At 42.6% G+C, this 20,442-nt stretch overlaps 1 protein-coding gene across 1 annotated transcript in view; it reads left to right on the forward strand.

The window, feature by feature from the left end:
- Nucleotides 1-11,275: 11,275 nt before the first annotated feature.
- Nucleotides 11,276-20,442, forward strand: part of ccdc141 (coiled-coil domain containing 141) — a 44,812-nt gene continuing 35,645 nt past the window's right edge. Inside the window, exons 1-2 of the mRNA XM_064944763.1 lie at nucleotides 11,276-11,625; nucleotides 19,836-19,958. Of these exons, the coding sequence (XP_064800835.1) occupies nucleotides 11,521-11,625; nucleotides 19,836-19,958 (228 nt within the window). The 5' untranslated portion in view covers nucleotides 11,276-11,520. The remainder of the gene's footprint in view (nucleotides 11,626-19,835; nucleotides 19,959-20,442) is intronic.

A 20,442-nucleotide genomic window follows, 5' to 3' on the forward strand; every position in this document is an offset into this window, starting at 1 on the left:
GAAGTACAGTAGCTAGCCTGGAGCTACATGCCAATGATTTGTTTAGCATAGCAATCATTGCAAAAAATAATGGATAGAATGAACAACCAGCCCATTTAGCTAACAACTTAAGACCTCATAATTATTTTAAAAATGTTTGCATTTTATCGCACCTACAGTATGATTTTTATGATCATAGGACATTTCCCACTAAATACACCCACACTCCTATTCAAATAGTCATCTCTACTACTCAGCTGTTGTTGTCTTTTTACTTGCTTGAGGAAATGCAGTAGATATTTACTGAAGTGGGAATGAGATATTGGACTTTGATCCATCACTGACAATGATGTGCTTGAAGTATTTCCATCACAGTAATGATGATGCACTGGGTACTCTGATCATAATGTGTAATCAATTAATGTCGCGTTTTTTCAGTTTGCTTTACTTCTTTGTCCATAAGCTTCTGATTGAGGCTTATAGGACTTCAGAAAAAGTCATACTTTTTAAAACTTAAAAAAAACTTTTTGTCATTCTTACTTTTTCAAGAACTGTCTGTTCAAAAACATACTGAAAAATCGTTTTGAGTTTTGGAATGGCATCATATTTCATGGCCATTCTGTAGTACTTATCATGGAGATGGTCAAAAACAAACGACTGTCTCACAGGTTGATAGGGAGAGGCTCTGCCTCATTTCGCAATGCCATTACTAACAAAATAAAATCTAAGATGGTAAAAGAGAATTTCCATATTCTATTTCCTTAGAACGATAACCAGGAAGCGTTGTCTCAATCCGGTTTAGTATACCACACACACGGATGTGTGCTCACACAAACAAAAACACACATTTTTACCATTTTTACCTGGCTCACATTTTTGCGCACCAGCTAAAAGCAAGGAGTTGGAAGGCTGTACAAAGAGCTATTAGAGTATTGATAGGGAGAGTAAACAGAGTATGTCAGTGGACATGGAAAAGTCATTTACAGTACACAGCAATCAGTATATATCATCTGTTAGTGAGAATCTAAATAATGACCATTATTTTAAGCATGGCATATAACGGAAGATCACAGCCTTTAAGTGGAATGCTATTCTATGGAGTGTGACGTCACATGGGCCAACAGCTCTTGTTTCAGAGAGCCAGGCTGCCTTCCATCACTACTTAGTTAGTGTGACACAGAGTCACTGTAGAGGAGCCAAACACCTGGTCAACATGCCAGACTGAAGGCCCATTAATGATCAACCTGACACTTCGATTGGTCAATAGGGACAACACATAAATAGAGAGTTATAATTGATGAACAACTGTGTTCAGGTCAAATTCAATTGTGATATGTATTATGCATTTCCTTCATTATCTGTGTCATTGATATTCTTGTAATGGATTAATTTATCGAACAATGTTTGTTAAATATGATAAGATCATAGAAATGTAGTTTCTTGCTGTGAGGCTAATCACCACTAAAAATCTGTCGCTCTGCCCCTGAGCAAGGCAGTTAACCCACTGTTTCCTGGGCACCGAAGACATGGATGTTGATTAAGGCAGCCCCCCATACCTCTCTGATTCAGAGAGATTCAGGGTTAAATCCCCCTTTCACAATTCACTCTGTACTTGTGAAAAGTCTACTACTCACCGGGAGCCTCTTAGGACCCATCACCCATCTTCCTCTACTTTCTTCACTGCCTCGGCATATGACACCTTCTGTACAACTCTGACCCTGTCAACCTCAACTTGCTTCTCTCGCATTGGATACTTCTGATCCCCAGCAACATGGGCACCCCTACTTCAGTTGATCCACCTCCACCCAGTAATCACTCCTTTCCTTTCTCCACCCTGTTTCTGAAAGCAAAACAAGTAAGAGCTCCTGTCCCCATTCACGTGGCGTGGAGCGCCCGCTCCCTCTGGGCGGGAGAAACACAAAAAGTCATCACAAGTCCACTTCTGGTTACCTTTACCGATTCAAAAATGTCACTGCTACTGGACCACATTTGTCTTTATCATGACCATCGGTGCGAGGCTTGAGCCTGCCACCTCACTTAATTCATCCTCACTCTCTTCCAATTCACCTCCAGAGATACTGGAGTGCAGCTCATTCTGTTTGTACTGGACGGCAATCTTCCTTTCTAACTTTTAAATGAAACGTTTCGAGAAGCATAGCCTGTTTAGTGTTGTATTTAACATCCTAAATCATGCAATTATATATATAAAAAATGTAAAAAAATACAAAAATAGGTTGCTCGTTTCAAAGCATAGATGGTATACACTGTAGTTTCTAAGACCAAGGACGTCACTTCATCACGCCAAAGATTGTCTATTGCATGTCTCGTTAATCTCTGAATATTAGAAAATGTGAATTATTTGCATTGTAAATTATTGACCGCAGGTAGCCTAGTGGTTAAGAGTGTTGAGCAGATAACTGAAAGGTTGCTGTTTCAAATCCCCAAGCCGACTAGGTGAACACTCTATCGATGTGCCCTTGAGCAAACCTGAATTACTCTGGATAAGAGTGTCTGCAAAATTGTATGAGTCAATATGTAATATCCCTGTAAAGGATGTGATCACATATCTTTATATCAGAAAGAAAGTGACCATTTACAATTCTCTCCTATTGTTGAGACATTTGGAAAGAGCTTTACACTACCTTCAGAATGTATTTCCACCCCTTTGGACTTTTTCCACATTTTGTTGTGTTACAGCCTGAATTTAAAATGAATTACATTTAGATTTTGTGTCACTGACCTACAAACAACACACCGTAATGTCAAAGTTTAATTTTGTTTTTATAAATGTTTACAAATGAATTAAAATAAGTATTCAACCTTTTTCTTATGGCAAGCCTAAATAATTTCAGGAGTAAATATGTTCTTAACTAGTCACATAATAAGTTGCATGGACTCACTCTGTGTTTAACACGATTTTTGAATGACTACCTCATCTCTGTATCCCAGACATACAATTATCTGTAAGGTCCCTCGGTCAACCACAAAGACCAGGGAGGTTTTCCAACGCAAAGAAGGGCACCTATTGTTAGATGGGTAAAAAAGAAATAAAAAAAGAAGTTGAATATCCTTTTGAGCATGGTGAAGTTATTACTTATGCTTTGGATGATGTATCAATACACCCAGACACTACAAAGATACAGGCGTCCTTCCTAACTCAGTTGCCGAAGAGGAAGGATACCATTCAGGGATTTCACCATGAGGCCAATGGTGACCTTAAAACAGTTTAATGTCTTTGATAGGAGAAAACTGATGGATCAACAACATTGTATTTACTCCACAATTCAAACCTAAATAAGTGAAAATAAGGAAGCCTATGCAGAATACATTATACCAGGAAGTGCATCCTATTTGCAATAAGGCACTAAAGTAAAACTGCAAAAAATGTGGAAAAGAAACTACATTTATGTCCTGAATAAAAAGCGTTATGTTTGAGGCAAATCCAATACATCACTGAATTACACTATTCATATCAAACGGATTAAGAAGGAAAGAAATTCCACAAATTAACTTTTAACAAGGCACACCTATTAATTGAAATTCCATGTGACTACCTCTTGAAGCAGGTTGAGAGAATGACAAGAGTGTGCAAAGCTGTCATCCAGGCAAAGGGGGGCTACTTTAAAGAATCTCAAATGTAAAATATATTATGATTTGTTTAATACTTTTTTGGTTACTACATGATTCCATTTGTGTTATTTAACAGTTTTGATATCTTCACTATTGTTCTACAATGTAGAACTTAGTTCAAAATAAAGAAAAACCCCTGAATTAGTAGGTGTGTCCAAACTTTTGACTGGTACTGTATATATATATATATATATATATATATATGAGAAAGCTCTGTCAATGTGTTATTATTTCTTCTGCTAGAATATACTGGAATGCAGCCCTGGGACAAGTGAACTGGAACAAAGTTTCATTGTTGTCTGGCAAATATTGTGTATCTGACAAGGTGAAAGAATCATCATATTAACTCACTGACAGAGTCTACCCCGTAAAGACCCCGTAAACACCCCGTAAACACCCCGTAAAGACCCCATAAACACCCGTTAAAGACCCTGTAAACACCCCGTAAACACCCCGTAAAAACCCCGTAAAGACCACGTAAACACCTCGTAAAGACCCTGTAAACACCCCGTAAAGACCCCGTAAACACCCCGTAAACACCCCGTAAAAACCCCGTAAAGACCCCTTAAAGACCCCGTAAACACCCTGTAAAGACCCCGTAAACACCCCGTAAACACCCCGTAAACACCTCGTAAACACCCCGTGAAGACCCCGTAAAGACCCCGTAAAGACCCCGTAAACACCCCGTAAAGACCCCTTAAAGACCCCGTAAACACCCCGTAAATACCCCTTAAAGACTCCGTAAACACCCCGTAAAGACCCCGTAAAGACCCCGTAAACACCCCGTAAACACCCCGTAAAGACCCCTTAAAGACCCCGTAAACACCCCGTAAAGACCCCGTAAACACCCCGTAAAGACCCCGTAAACACCCCGTAAACACCCCGTAAACACCCCGTAAACACCCTTGTAAAGACCCCTTAAAGAACCCGTAAACACCCCGTAAAGACCCCGTAAACACCCCGTAAACACCCGTTAAAGACCCTGTAAACACCCCGTAAACACCCGTTAAAGACCCTGTAAACACCCCGTAACACCCCGTAAAGACCCCTTAAAGACCCCGTAAACACCCCATAAACACCCCGTAAAGACCCCGTAAACACCCCGTAACGACCCCTTAAAGACCTAGTAAACACCCCGTAAAGACCCCGTACAGACCCCGTAAACACCCCGTAAACACCCCGTAAACACCCCGTAAACACCCGTTAAAGACCCTGTAAACACCCCGTAAACACCCCGTAAAGACCCCTTAAAGACCCTGTAAACACCCTGTAAAGACCCCTTAAAGACCCCGTAAACACCCGTAAAGACCCCGTAAACACCCCGTAAACACCCGTTAAAGACCCTGTAAACACCCCGTAAACACCCCGTAAACACCCCGTAAAGACCCCGTAAAGACCCCTTAAAGACCCCGTAAACACCCCGTAAAGACCCCGTAGACACCTCGTAAACACCCCGTAAAGACCCATTAAAGACCCCGTAAACACCCCGTCAAGACCCTGTAAAGACCCCGTAAAGACCGCGTAAACACCCCGTAAAGACCCCGTACAGACCCCGTAAACACCCCGTAAACACCCGTTAAAGACCCTGTAAACACCCCGTAAACACCCCGTAAAGACCCCTTAAAGACCCTGTAAACACCCCGTAAAGACCCCTTAAAGACCCCGTAAACACCCGTAAAGACCCCGTAAACACCCCGTAAACACCCAGTAAACACCCCGTAAACACCCGTTAAAGACCCTGTAAACACCCCGTAAACACCCCGTAAAGACCCCGTAAAGACCCCGTAAACACCCCGTAAAGACCCCTTAAAGACCCCGTAAACACCCCGTAAAGACCCCGTAGACACCTCGTAAACACCCCGTAAAGACCCCTTAAAGACCCCGTAAACACCCCGTCAAGACCCTGTAAAGACCCCGTAAAGACCCCGTAAACACCCCGTAAACACCCGTTAAAGACCCTGTAAACACCCGTAAACACCCGTTAAAGACCCTGTAAACACCCCGTAACACCCCGTAAAGACCCCTTAAAGACCCCGTAAACACCCCGTAAACACCCCGTAAAGACCCCGTAAAGACCCCGTAAAGACCCCTTAAAGACCTAGTAAACACCCCGTAAAGACCCCGTACAGACCCCGTAAACACCCCGTAAACACCGTTAAAGACCCTGTAAACACCCCGTAAACACCCCGTAAAGACCCCTTAAAGACCCTGTAAACACCCGTAAACACCCCTTAAAGACCCCGTAAACACCCGTAAAGACCCCGTAAACACCCCGTAAACACCCCGTAAACACCCCGTAAAGACCCCTTAAAGACCCCGTAAACACCCCGTAAAGACCCCGTAGACACCTCGTAAACACCCCGTAAAGACCCCTTAAAGACCCCGTAAACACCCCGTCAAGACCCTGTAAAGACCCCGTAAAGACCCCGTAAACACCCCGTAAACACCCGTTAAAGACCCTGTAAACACCCCGTAAACACCCGTTAAAGACCCTGTAAACACCCCGTAACACCCCGTAAAGACCCCTTAAAGACCCCGTAAACACCCCGTAAACACCCCGTAAAGACCCCGTAAACACCCCGTAAAGACCCCTTAAAGACCTAGTAAACACCCCGTAAAGACCCCGTACAGACCCCGTAAACACCCCGTAAACACCCGTTAAAGACCCTGTAAACACCCCGTAAACACCCCGTAAAGACCCCTTAAAGACCCTGTAAACACCCCGTAAACACCCCTTAAAGACCCCGTAAACACCCGTAAAGACCCCGTAAACACCCCGTAAACACCCCGTAAACACCCGTTAAAGACCCTGTAAACACCCCGTAAACACCCCGTAAAGACCCCGTAAACACCCCGTAAAGACCCCTTAAAGACCCCGTAAACACCCCGTAAAGACCCCGTAGACACCTCGTAAACACCCCGTAAAGACCCCTTAAAGACCCCGTAAACACCCCGTCAAGACCCTGTAAAGACCCCGTAAAGACCCCGTAAACACCCCGTAAAGACCCGTTAAAGACCCCGTAAACACCCGTTAAAGACCCTGTAAACACCCCGTAAACACCCCGTAAAGGCAACTTAAAGACCCCGTAAACACCCCATAAAGACCCCTTAAAGACCCCGTAAAGACCCCGTAAACACCCCGTAAACACCCGTTAAAGACCCTGTAAACACCCCGTAAACACCCCGTAAAGACCTTTAATGTACACAGATACAAAATTGCTATAGATGACAAATGTGTTTTGTGTTTGTGACCCAGAAACTCTTGACTATTGATTTTGGGACTGCTCTCATCAGAAGATTTAGGATTGAGTTCGAATACTTTATTTTAAGGTAAACTACTGTTAATGTTAATTTGGAAGACTCTGATATTACGTTTTATTCTGACCCAACTGATATGGACCCCGGTTAAATTTGTATTGTTAATTTGATTATTTTACTTGGAAGATTCTTTATTGAAACGATGAGGTGGCGGAGAACAAACCTCTCTTTCAATTATTTAACATAGAACTGAAACATTATTTCTGTTTTTGTACGTTGTGTTATTGTTTGTGGTTCCGGTGCCTTCTTCCAAGTTGCTTTCAAACACTGACCTCTACTGGACACCTTATTTACCAATTTATGAAAGTTAAAATGTTTCCAGTGTATTGCAACCAAGCAGTAGCTCAGCAGGTATCTGAGACTGGCATAGGCACAAGATCTGGCTATGTTTGGAAATGTATTTTGTGTGAAACCAAACTATCTTTCCATTGTTGTTCAAATTATTTGTTTTTATCAAGTGTAGCCTATGATAATCTTTTGTCTTCAGCATCCTAAATAATACCACACATATGCTCAATAAAATAAATAGTGAACCTCACATTCTAAGTAGGCTACATTTACTTTACCTAAGTTCGCACCTATTGATTGCGCCACAAAGTATGGGTGGAGTGACAGGGGAAAAAAAGTATATATTAACATCAAACATGCTGATATTTATTCTTGACCAGCAGATGTCACTAATGTGCATTGCGTTATAGAAGTAATGAGTTCTGAGTAATAAACCGTTTTTTGGCACAATTTGGGAAAGCCCCATAGGGTTCAGAGAGCCTATGTTTCCCATCACTAATTTCAGTATTTACTGAACAGATCTAAATTATTTTTGGAAGCGATACACAACATCCAAGAATAGTATTAAGCCAGTCTAGCATGGTGGTGAAAATGTGTATTTCATAAGGAAAGTACGCATATTTTCCCTGTTGTTTTCTGCCTTCACACCATTAAATAAAGTTAAGGAGGAAATTGAAGCCTATGCAGCCTGAATGGGGAATGTTTTAGGTACGAGCCGAGGGACACACAAAAGTATAAGCTGCATTCAATGCGTTTGGACGGTAAAATGAAATGACTCAATATTGCCATCTGCTGGCCTTTGGGCTAGGGTCATGGCTAGAAAGATTACAGCTTGTATAAAATGTACGTTTTTGGGAGAATTTTACCTAACCCTTACAATTTTCCTGACCTTAACCTAATTCCCCTAACCTGCTACGTTTGTTCTCCTAACCTGCTGTGTAAATTCTCCTAACCTGCTACGAAAAGTCAATTCTGGTGAATTCTGACATAAACTGTATACCATCTAGTCAAAACCATCTGTAGGGTGTTGTGGTGGCTTCTGGGTTTACTAGGTATTCTCTTGTTAATGGTTATTTTTATTTGGTTGGGAGGTAATAGTAACAATTAACAAATAGACAAAATTCACACATCAAACAACACTACACAAACAAATATTATATCCACATGGGAGGAAAATTCCAGTGCAAATGCTGTTTGTGGCCCAGTTTATTGAAAACAAGGGAATGTCTGCTCGGACAATTTTATCACCAAATATCACCAAACTTGATATTTTAATATAGCTTAAAGGTGATACTTTACAATGTTTGCATCTATCTGACCCAGTAGCTTTTAATAGGCCTAAATCTTGATACTGTAGCTGTTGTTGATGCTTAATGACATGAGGCTGATGGTGATGCTATATTTAACGTTCTCTGAATTCTCTCAGCCAGGCCGGGGCCACTCAGAGGGTGCATCCCAAATGACCCCCTATTCTCTTTAGGGTACACAAGTTTTAACCAAAGCCCCAAGGGCCCTTGTCAAAAGTAGTGAACACTGCACTATATAGCGAATATGGTGCCATTTGGGATGTCGCTCAGAGAGGGACGCTGCAGGGATAGCTTTATCAGGGGACACCCACAGGTGGCTCTTTGGAGTGAGGGGGCCTTCCAGGTCCACCCAAGCTGTCCTGGGCTGTGTGTGTGTGTGCCCCCGACTCGGCTGATCTTTCAACACAGTCTTACTTTCTCAGCTGTTTCTCTAACTTCTCCAACAGCTGTCTCCAGCCTGCCTGCAGCACTAGTCAATGGCAGACCTGGGTAGCCTAGTGGTTAGAGTGTTGGACTAATAACCAGAAGGTTGCAAGTTCAAATCCCTGAGCTGACAAGGTACAAATCTGTCATTCTACCCCTGAACAGGCAGTTAACCCACTGTTCCTAGTCCATCATTGAAAATAAGAATTTGTTCTTAAGAGACTTGACTAGTTAAATAAATAAAAATATTACTTCAAATATTTTAGCTGTGGTTGATTGAGCTTGCATGTTACATTGAAACCAATAGTAAACTCCGAAAAGTGAAAACCAGACCATCTGGCACTCCGGATTTCAAGTAGTATTTCAACCCAGGTCTGAGTGGCTGTAGTGTTATTGGGGAAGCATGACATGCAGAGTCAAGTTGTCCTGTTAGCAATCACAATATTTATTTTGACAGTCAGGCTCCTTGGCATGCATGTGAGTAGGCTACATGCCACACAAATGTCTTCCCTCAAGCATCTAAGCTGTTGCTTCAACAGTCATGATTGTTCATATTATTGTTTGGCAAGTCAGTAGCACACACAGTGAAGTCCCACAGTGTAAACCCCGAACAGTGATACTATTCTCGAGATGGAGCATTTCTACTCAGTATGAAGCCCAGTTTGATTATTCACATTCACTTCCTCCACAGTGCTAACCATTTCATACAGTCAGTTCTCTGTCCTTTAACCTTGGCATGCCCTCCATCTAAGCCCACTACAATTACGCCTCATCTTATAAAACAATAAAGTTATTAGGCTATACTGCACTATCTATCTATCCATCTATCTATCTATCTATCTATCTATCTATCTATCTATCTATCTATCTATCTATCTATCTATCTATCTATCTATCTATCTATCTATCTATCTATCTATCTATCTATCTATCTATCTATATCTCTATCTATCTATCTATCTATCTATCTATCTATCTATCTATCTATCTATCTATCTATCTATCTATCTATCTATCTATCTATCTATCTATCTATCTATCTATCTATCTATGATCCCTTATTGATGTCACCTGTTAATTCCACTTCAATCAGTGTAGATGTAGGGGAGGAGCTAGATTAAAGAAGGATCCCCCCCCCCCCCTGAGACAACTGAGACAGGGTTTGTGTATGTGTGTGATTCAGAGGGTCAATGGGCAAGACAAAAGACAAAAGTGCCTTTGAACGGTGTATTGTCTTAAGTTCCAGGCACACTGGTCAAGAACTGCAACGCTGCTGGGTTTTTTAGGTTTAGCAGTTTCCTGTGTCTATCAAGAATGGTCCACCACCCAAAGGACAACTTGACACAACTGTGGGAAGCATTGGCATCAACATGGGTCAGCATGTGGAACTCTTTCAACACCTTATAGAGTCCATGCACCAATTAATTGAGCCTGTTCTGAGTGCAAAAGGAGGAGGGTGCATGCAACTCAATATTAGGAAGGTGTTCCTAATGTTTGTACATACTGTATATCATTATCTTAGGAGAGTCAACGGCATACTTCGCTCTATTGGATCAAGTATCAAAGACACTCAAAAATTGGGCCTGCAGGATGCTGAGGTCTGTTTGTGTTTCCCTGCTGTATCAGCATTTTCTCTCTGACTCTCTCTCTAACCGCCTTGCTCAAGAGCAGAATGGCAGATTTTTCCACCTTGAGGGCTCTGAACCAGTGACTGTTCAGTTATTGGCACAATGTGCTTAACCGGTAGGCTACCTACTTAAAGGGGTATCTAGTCAGCCAGCCATGAGGGTGTGGACTTTTCTCTCTCTTAGAAGATACTTAAACACTCGTGCAGCATACCAGTGTTAAGTGTTCTTGGCTTTTGGCTGCAGAAAAACGTATTCACAGACCCAGAGGAGCAAGATAATAATCTGTCCAACTGTGTTGAATCACAGGGTATTTTCCCTTCTGTTGGAAGATACAGTAGATAGGCCAATTGATATGATATTCCATGGATGGACTGGTGCTTTTGTAGGGTTTGTCTGTGTGGGATGGGAGGCAGGAAAAGATAAAGAGGGGCTGGGAGAGAGACAGGCAGGGAGAGGGGGCGGTTGTGAAAATAGACCAGAGTAGAGCGGAGCCAATGAACTAGGGGTGTGTCAAAATGGCTCCCAACACAGCACAGTGTGATATTTCTATTTTTAACACAGTTGCCTGCCGTGTTCTGCCCTGTCAACTTCTCTCTGCTCTGTGTCTCCTGCCTGTTGAGTGTCAGTCAGTCCATTGACGCTAGTGGCTCTGCTGTGGGACTGGAGTGAGTGGAACGGGGCCAGAACACCACTGATGAAACATACACCTTTCAACGGAACTGGATTTTATAACACCTGTTGGACAAGGGGACCGAGGGGACTCTCTACTGTGGTTACTCTCTCCTCTACCTTCAAAGGAAATATTTGAAGGACTGTTGCTGTTGAGTTTTGAAGTCCCCAGAGACTGAAGTGAGAGAATAGGAGACAGACAAGGATTTTCAGGATCCAGGAAGAAGAGAGGGGACAGTAGAGGCTGTAAAATTTCTTACGTTTGGACGGGGGAGACAATGTCTAACAAAGGTGACACTGGAGGTCAACCTGCTGCCACAACAACAATCAGCACTATTGCCGTGCAGGCTGGCGACTCTCAGATTATTGTCACTGTGCTCAAGGTACCGACCTTCTAAAATATTATTTATTTGTGTCTTTGGGTTATCTTTAGCTGTCTTTAATTGCCTTTTTAAGAGTATTTTGGGTCCTTGAAAGCACTATATTAAACTCATTTATTCTTCTCACGTTTGTAGATATCTCAGGTGAACAGAACTTGTTCTAAGAAATGTTTGGCTGTATGCCTCTCAGAACTCTACTTTGGTCAGAAATGGTTGATCAGGACTTCTAAAAAATATGAAAAAAATGATGGAGAAGATCAGTATTTACAAGCAGTTTTAACAGAAAAGTTTAACAGAAAAGTTGTCCAACATTACCATATATCGTTATGGCGATATAACAACAACAACGGGCTATAATTCAGTGTCAGGCTAGATTATTGATCTGTCTGAATCTGACAGACACTGACCTCACAGTGTTCAGCGATCTGCATCCATCGATCTTCTTTCCAAAGTGCTGCTGCTAATAGAGGTTGTGTCCCAAAAGGCACCCTATTCCCCTTATGGTACCTCGGTCTGGTCTGGTCAAAAGTAGTGCACTAACCTATATAGGGAATAGGGTGCCATTTGGGACGCACCAGAGAAAGGCATTTAATGTTGTCAGTGATGTCACAAGCTCAAATAGTCCTCATTGTTCAGCTGGTGTCCTGAGGTGTCAATAGCTCTCTCTGTTTGTCCATTAAGCTTATAGGAAATATTTCCTAGCCAATACAGAAGGCTTATATCAATGCCTCACATACTAACGCCACGTACAGGGCTTTCCCACAGTAGTAATAAAACAACGGACATTAGATCTTAAGCATTTTTTTTAAAGTTTACCTTTCAACGTTTTTATTTTCCCACATAACTGTGTGAAATACATTCTAATTGTGTTGGAAAGATATTAGATATGGTCAAACAGAAACAGAGGAGATGGTTTTCAAATATGACAAATTTTTTTTGCCTGTTTTGTTTGAAAAGAGAGAGATGTTTGTCGTCCTCTGTTGTATCCTCTGCCATCAATTTTGTTGACCACTTTTGGTTGTGAAGGTGATGGCGTTCCGAGGCCCCTTTAAACTGACTGCCACAGCCACAGCTGCAATCTAAGGCATGCAATGATTAAAGAGCAAAACATGCCAAGTAAGAAATCATCTCTACAGCTGGCACAGACATAGTTACATTGCCCATGCTCCCTCTGTGGATGTAACCACATAATCACTGTGGTTATTGACAAATCAATTATTGTGTGAGTGAAATGATTCCTTACATTTGAGACAACCTAGGCTACTGTAATGCTTGAGACACCCATACAGTGAGGGAAAAAAGTATTTGATCCCCTGGTGATTTTGTATGTTTGCCCACTGACAAAGAAATGATCAGTATATAATTTTAATGGTAGGTTTATTTGAACAGTGAGATACAGAATAACAACAACAAAAATCCAGAAAAACGCATGTCAAAAATGTTATAAATTGATTTGCATTTTTTGTATTTAATGAGGGAAATAAGTATTTGACCCCTCAGCAAAACATGACTTAGTACTTGGTGGCAAAACCCTTGTTGGCAATCACAGAGGTCAGACGTTTCTTGTAGTTGGCCACCAAGTTTGCACACAACTCAGGAGGGATTTTGTCACACTCCTCTTTGCAGATCTTCTCCAAGTCATTGGTTTCGAGGCTGACGTTTGGCAACTCGAACCTTCAGCTTCCTCCACAGATTTTCTATGGGATTAAGGTCTGGAGACTGGCTAGGCCACTCCAGGACCTTAATGTGCTTCTTCTTGAGTCACTCCTTTGTTGCCTTGGCCGTGTGTTTTGGGTCATTGTCATGCTGGAATACCCATTCATGACCCAGTTTTAATGCCTTGGCTGAGGGAAGGAGGTTCTCACTCAAGATTTGACGGTGCATGGCCCTGTCCACCGTCCCTTTGATGCGGTGAAGTTGTCCTGTCCCCTTAGCAGAAAAACACCCCAAAAGCATAATGTTTCCACCTCCATGTTTGACGGCGGGGATGGTGTTTCTTGGGGTCATAGGCAGCATTCCTCCTCCTCCAAACACGGCGAGTTGAGTTGATGCCAAAGAGCTCCATTTTGGTCTCATCTGACCACAACACTTTCACCCAGTTGTCCTCTGAATCATTCAGATGTTCATTGGCAAACTTCAGATGGGCATGTATATGTGCTTTCTTAAGCAGGGCGACCTTGCGGGCGCTGCAGGATTTCAGTCCTTTACGGCGTAGTGTGTTACCAATTGTTTTCTTGGTGACTATGGTCCCAGCTGCCTTGAGATCATTGACAAGATCCTTACTGTTCTCATGATCATTGCAACTCCATGAGGTGAGATCTTGCATGGAGCCCCAGGCTGAGGGAGATTGACAGTTCTTTTGTGTTTCTTCCATTTGCGAATAATCGCACCAACTGTTGTCACCTTCTCACCAAGCTGCTTGGCGATGGTCTTGTAGCCCATTCCAGCCTTGTGTAAGTCTACAATATTGTCCCTGACATCCTTGGAGAGCTCTTTGGTCTTGGCCATGGTGGAGAGTTTGGAATCTGATTGATTGATTGCTTCTGTGGACAGGTGTCTTTTATACAGGAAACAAACTGAGATTAGGAGCACTCCCTTTAAGAGTGTGTTCCTAATTTCAGATCGTTACCTGTATAAAATACACCTGGGAGCCAGAAATCTTTCTGATTGAGAGGGGGTCAAATACTTATTTCCCTCATTAAAATGCAAATCAATTTATAACATTTTTGACATGCGTTTTTCTGGATTTTGTTGTTGTTGTTCTGTCTCTCACTGTTCAAATAAACCTACCATTAAAATTATAGATTGATCATATATTTGGCAGCGTGCAAACGTAATTTGGCTTAACAGCTGTTGGTGATCCTCGCAGTGCCCATGCGTACAATGTGGCTGTAACCACCACGGTCATCATTGACAAATCAATTACTGTAATGTCTATTCAAATGTCCAATGTATGTCACACTGGAGACATTATAGACATATAGTTTAGCGTACACTACAGACACAATGTAGTAATACAGTCATATAGGCTACAGCACCAGCTGTTGGTGCTTTTGACTTTCAGAGTGACACTTTAAAGAAAAGCTTAACTTTGAGATAATTTGGAGTGAATGTGTCACCCAGAGAGGTATCAGTAATCACAGCCAAGGAATTCCTGTCACTTTAATGGTTTGATATTGTCGTCAATCAATCAATCAATCAATCAATCAATCAATCAAATGTATTTATGAAGCCCTTCTTACATCAGCTGATGTCACAAAGTGCTATACAGAAACCCAGCTTAAAACCCCAAACAGCAAGCAATGCAGGTGTAGAAGCACGGTGGCTAGGAAAAACTCCCCAGAAAGGCCAGAACCTAGGAAGAAACCTAGAGAGGAACCAGGGGTGGCCAGTCCTCTTCTGGCTGTGTTGGGTGGAGATTATAACAGTACATGGCCAAGATGTTCAAATGTTCATAGATGACCAGCAAGGTCAAATAATAATAATCACATTGATTGTCGAGGGTGCAACAGGTCAGCACTTCAGGAGAAAATGTCATTTGGCTTTTCATAGCCGATCACTCAGAGTATCTCTACCGCTCCTGCTGTCTCTAGAGAGTTGAAACCAGCAGGTCTGGGACAGGTAGCACATCCGGTGAACAGGTCAGGGTTCCATAGCCGCAGGCAGAACAGTTGAAACTGGAGCAGCAGCACGGCCAGGTGGAATGGGGACAGCAAGGAGTCATCAGGCCAGGTAGTCCTGAGGCATGGTCCTAGGGCTCAGGTCCTCAGAGAGAGAGAAAGAAAGAAAGAAAGAAAGAAAGAAAGAAAGAAAGAAAGAAAGAAAGAGAGAGAAATAGAGAGAGAGAATTAGAGAGAGCATACTTAAAATCACACAGGACACCATATAAGACAGGAGAAATACTCCAGATATAATAGACTGACCCTAGCCCCCAGACACAAACTACTGCAGCATAAATACTGAAGGCTGAGACAGGAGGGGTCAGGAGACACTGTGGCCCCGTCCGACGATACCCCCGGACAGGGCCAAACAGGCAGGATATAACCCCACCCACATTTTCAAAGCACAGACCCACACCATTAGAGGGATATCTTCAACCACCAACTTACCATCCTGAGACAAGGCCAAGTATAGCCCACAAAGATCTCCGCCACGGCACAACCCAAGGGACAGGAAGATCACATCAGTGACTCAACCCACTCAAGTGACGCACAACTCCTAGGGACGGCATGGAAGAGCACCAGTAAGCCAGTGACTCAGGCCCTGTAATAGGGTTAGAGGCAGAGAATCCCAGTGGAGAGTGGGGAACCGGCCAGGCAGAGACAGCAAAGGCAGTTCATTGCTCCAGTGCCTTTCCGTTCACCTACATACTCCTGGGCCAGAATACACTAAATCATAGGACCTACTGAAGAGATGAGTATTCAATAAAGACTTAAAGGTTGAGACCGAGTCTGGGTCTCTTACATGGGTAGACAGACCATTCCATAAAAATTGAGCTCCATAGGAGAAAGCCCTGCCTCCAGCTGTTTGCTTAGAAATTCTAGGGACAGTAAGGAAGCCTGCGTCTTGTGAACATAGCGTACATGTAGGTATGTACGGCAGGATCAAATTGGAAAGATAGGTAGGAGCAAGCCCATGTAATGCTTTGTAGGTTAGCAGTAAAACCTTGAAATCAGCCCTTGCCTTAACAGGAAGCCAGTGTAGAGAGGCTAGCACTGGAGTAATATGATCACATTTTTTGGTTCTAGTTCAAGATTAATTGTCAGATCCAACAGAAGATCTCTTTGTATCTTGGGATCTAGAACAAGCATCTCTGTTTTGTCCGAGTTTAAAAGTAGAACATTTGCAGCCGTCCACTTCCTTATGTCTGAAACACAGGCTTCCAGGGAGGGCAATTTTGGGGCTTTTCCATGTTACGTCAAAATGTACAGCTGTGTGTCATCCGCATAGCACTGAAAGTTAACATTATGTTTCCGAATGACATCACCAAGAGGTGAAATATATCATGAGAACAATAGTGATCCTAAAAGGAGCCTTGAGGAACACCAAAATGTACAGTTGATTTGTCAGAGGACAAACCATCCACAGAGACAAACTGATATCTTTCCGACAGATAAGATCTAAACCAGGCCAGAACTTGTCCATGTAGACCAATTTGGGTTTCCAATCTCTCCAAAAGAATGTGGTGACCGATGGAATGAAAAGCAGCACTAAGGTCTAGGAGCACGCAGACAGATGCAGAGCCTTGGTCTGATGCCATTTTAAGGTAATTTACCACCTTCACAAGTGCAGTCTCAGTGCTATGATGGGGTCTAAAACCAGACTGAAGCGTTTCATATACATTGTTTATCTTCAGTAAGGCAGTGAGTTGCTGCGCAACAGCTTTTTCTAAAGAACTTTGAGAGGAATGGAAGATTCGATATAGGCCGATAGTTTTTAATATTTTCTGGGTCAAGGTTTGGCTTTTTCAAGAGAGGCTTTATATTGACACTTTTAGTGAGTTTGTTACACATCCGGTGGATAGAGAGCCGTTTATTATGTTCAACATAGGAGGGCCAAGCACAGGAAGCAGCTCTTTCAGTAGTTTAGTTGGAATAGGGTCCAGTATGCAGTTTGAAGGTTTAGAGGCCATGATTATTTTCATCAATGTGTCAAGAGATATAATACTAAAAAACTTGAGTGTCTCCCTTGATCCTAGGTCCTGGAAGAGTTGTGCAGACTCAGGACAACTGAGCTTTGGAGGAATACGCAGATTTAAAGAGGAGTCCATCATTTGCTTTCTAATGATCATGATCTTTTCCTCAAAGAAGTTCATGAATGTATCACAGCTGAAATGGAAGCCATCCTCTCTTAGGGAATGCTGCTTTTTAGTTAGCTTTGCGACAGTATAAAAAATGTATTTTGGATTGTTCTTATTTTCCTCAATTAAATTGGAAAAATAGGATGATCGAGCAGCAGTAAGGGCTCTTCGATACTGCACGGCACTGTCTTTCCAAGCTAGTCGGAAGACTTCCAGTTTGGTGTAGCGCCATTTCCATTCCAATTTTCTGGACGCTTGCTTCAGAGCTCGGGTATTTTCTGTATACCAGGGAGCTAGTTTCTTATGACAAATATTTTTTGTTTATAGGGGTGCAACTGCATCTAGGGTATTGCGCATGGTTCAACTGACTTCCTCAGTTAGGTGGTAAACTGATTTTTGTCCTCTGACATCCTTGGGTAGGTGGAGGGAGTCTGGAAGGGAACCTACAATTTTTTGGGTTGTACGAGATTTTATAGCACGACTTTTGATGATCCTTGGTTGGGGTCTGAGCAGATTAGTTGTTGCGATTGCAAACATAATAAAATGGTGGTCCAAAAGTCCAGGATTATGAGGAAAACCATTAAGATCCACAACATTTATTCCACGGAACAAAACTAGGTCCAGAGTATGACTGTGGCAGTGAGCAGGTCCGTAAACATGTTGGACAAAACCCACTGAGTCTGTGGACTTTTCCATGTGAATTTTTTAAGTCACCAAAAATTAGAATATTATCTGCCATGACTACAAGGTCCAATAGGAATTCAGGGAACTCAGTGAGGAACGCTGTATATGGCCCAGGAGGCCTGTAAACAGTAGCTATACAAAGTGATTGAGTAGGCTGCATAGATTCATGACTAGAAGCTAAAAAGACGAAAACGTAGTTAAAAAGAAAATGTTAGCAACACCTCCGCCTTTGCGGGATGAGCGGGGGACATGGTCACTATTGTAAGCAGAAGGTGAGGCCTCAATAGGAATTCAGGGAACTCAGTGAGGAACGCTGTGTATGGCCCAGGAGGCATGTAAACAGTAGCTATACAAAGTGATTGAGTAGTCTGCATAGATTCATGACTAGAAGCTAAAAAGACAAAAACGTAGTTAAAAAGAAAATGTTAGCAACACCTCCGCCTTTGCGGGATGAGCGGGGGACATGGTCACTATTGTAAGCAGAAGGTGAGGCCTCTTTCAACACAGTAAATTAATCAGGTTTAGCCATTTTTCAGTCAGGCCAATCACATCAAGATTATGATCAGTGATTAGTTCATTGACTATAATTGCCTTGGAAGTGAGGGATCTAACATTACGTATCCCTATTTTGAGATGTGAGGTATCACAATCTCTTTCAATAATGTCAGGAATGGAGGAGATCTTTATTCCAGTGAGATTGCTAAGGCGAACACCGCATGTTTAGTTTTGCCCAACCTAGGTTGAGGCACAGACACGGTCTCAATGGGGATAGCTGAGCTGACTACACTGACTGCTAGTGGCAGACTCCACTAAGCTGGTAGGCTGGCTAACAGCCTGCTACCTAGCCTGTTCACTGTCTCATTGTGGAGCTAGGGAGTTAGATCCCTGTCTATGTTCGTAGATAAGATGAGAGCACCCCTCCAGCTAGGATGGAGTCCGTCACTCCTCAACAGGCCAGGCTCGGTCCGGTTTGTGGGTGAGTCCCAGAAGAGGGCCAATTATCTACAAATTCTATCTTTTGGGAGGGGCAGAAAACAGTTTTCAACCAGCGATTGAGTTGTGAGACTGCTGTAGAGCTCATCACTCCCCCTAACTGGGAGGGGGCCAGAGACAATTACTCAATGCCGACATATCTTTCTAGCTGATTTACATGCTGAAGCTATGTTGCGCTTGGAGACCTCTGACTGTTTCATCCTAACATCGTTGGTGCCGACGTGGATAACAATATCCCTCTCTACACTCACCATAGGGCTTTTGGTCAAAAGTAGTACACTATGTAGGGAATAGGGTGTCATTTGGGACGCAGATTCTGAGGGTGTTCCCGGGACACGACAGTATAGTGGAAAAGGAGCCCCAGGTTGCGGAATACATACCTATTTCCAAGCGGTGTTTACACACTGTGAAATTCACAGGGAGACCATGTGGATGTTCACAGGTATAATGTTACACCAACCTGCCCTGCTCACAGTCGGAACATAAACAACATGTAACATGGCCTTGGCAGGGCAACACAAACAGACCTTTCCATCCTGCTGGTTTAACGTGGACGAGTCTCTTTGATACATAGTATTACATTCATTGATCCAATGGACGCAGGCAGGCTATTTATTCCTAAAATATGGGAAGAAATATGTACTGAAAACACAAGGGAGAAAACAAACAACTCCTTCCGTAAAGTTGAGTGTGTGTTTTGTTGTGTGTGTGTGTGTGTCTGTGTTTTATACTGTAGTGTGGGGAACTTGTAACGCTGCAGTTGACTGAAGCCAATCCCAACCTGCTGGAGATCGGCAGCAACCAGGACGAAACAAAGAAACTGCTGGATGAACACCAGCAGCTCCTGATCAAACTCAAGGTAATAATCTCATTAGGAATACAACTAATGTGTCAGTTTAGGTAACATAAGTACACTATTCTGTTATTGATACTGTATGTCACTATTTGGACATATTCGAATGAGACCATGCTGGGCCACGAGGATGAGCTGCCCATTGGGCATATTACACTGAACAAAAATATAAATGCAACATGCAACAATTGCAAAGATTTTACTGAGTTCATATAAGGAACTCAGTCAATTTAAATAAATAAATTATACCCTAATCTATGGATTTCACATAATTGGGAATACAGATATGCATCTGTTGGTCACAAAAGGTAGGGGCTTTGATCATAAAACCAATCAGTACCATTTACCTCATGCACCGCAACACAGGTCCTTTGCATAGAGTTGATCAGGCTGTTGATTGTGGCCTGCGGAATGTTGTTCCTCTCCTCTTCAATGGCTGTGCGAAGTTGCTGGATATTGACGTGAACTGGAACACGCTGTCGTACACGTC

This window comes from Oncorhynchus masou, chromosome 29, assembly GCF_036934945.1.
Source record: "Oncorhynchus masou masou isolate Uvic2021 chromosome 29, UVic_Omas_1.1, whole genome shotgun sequence".
In the NCBI taxonomy this organism is placed as follows: Eukaryota; Metazoa; Chordata; class Actinopteri; order Salmoniformes; family Salmonidae; genus Oncorhynchus; species Oncorhynchus masou.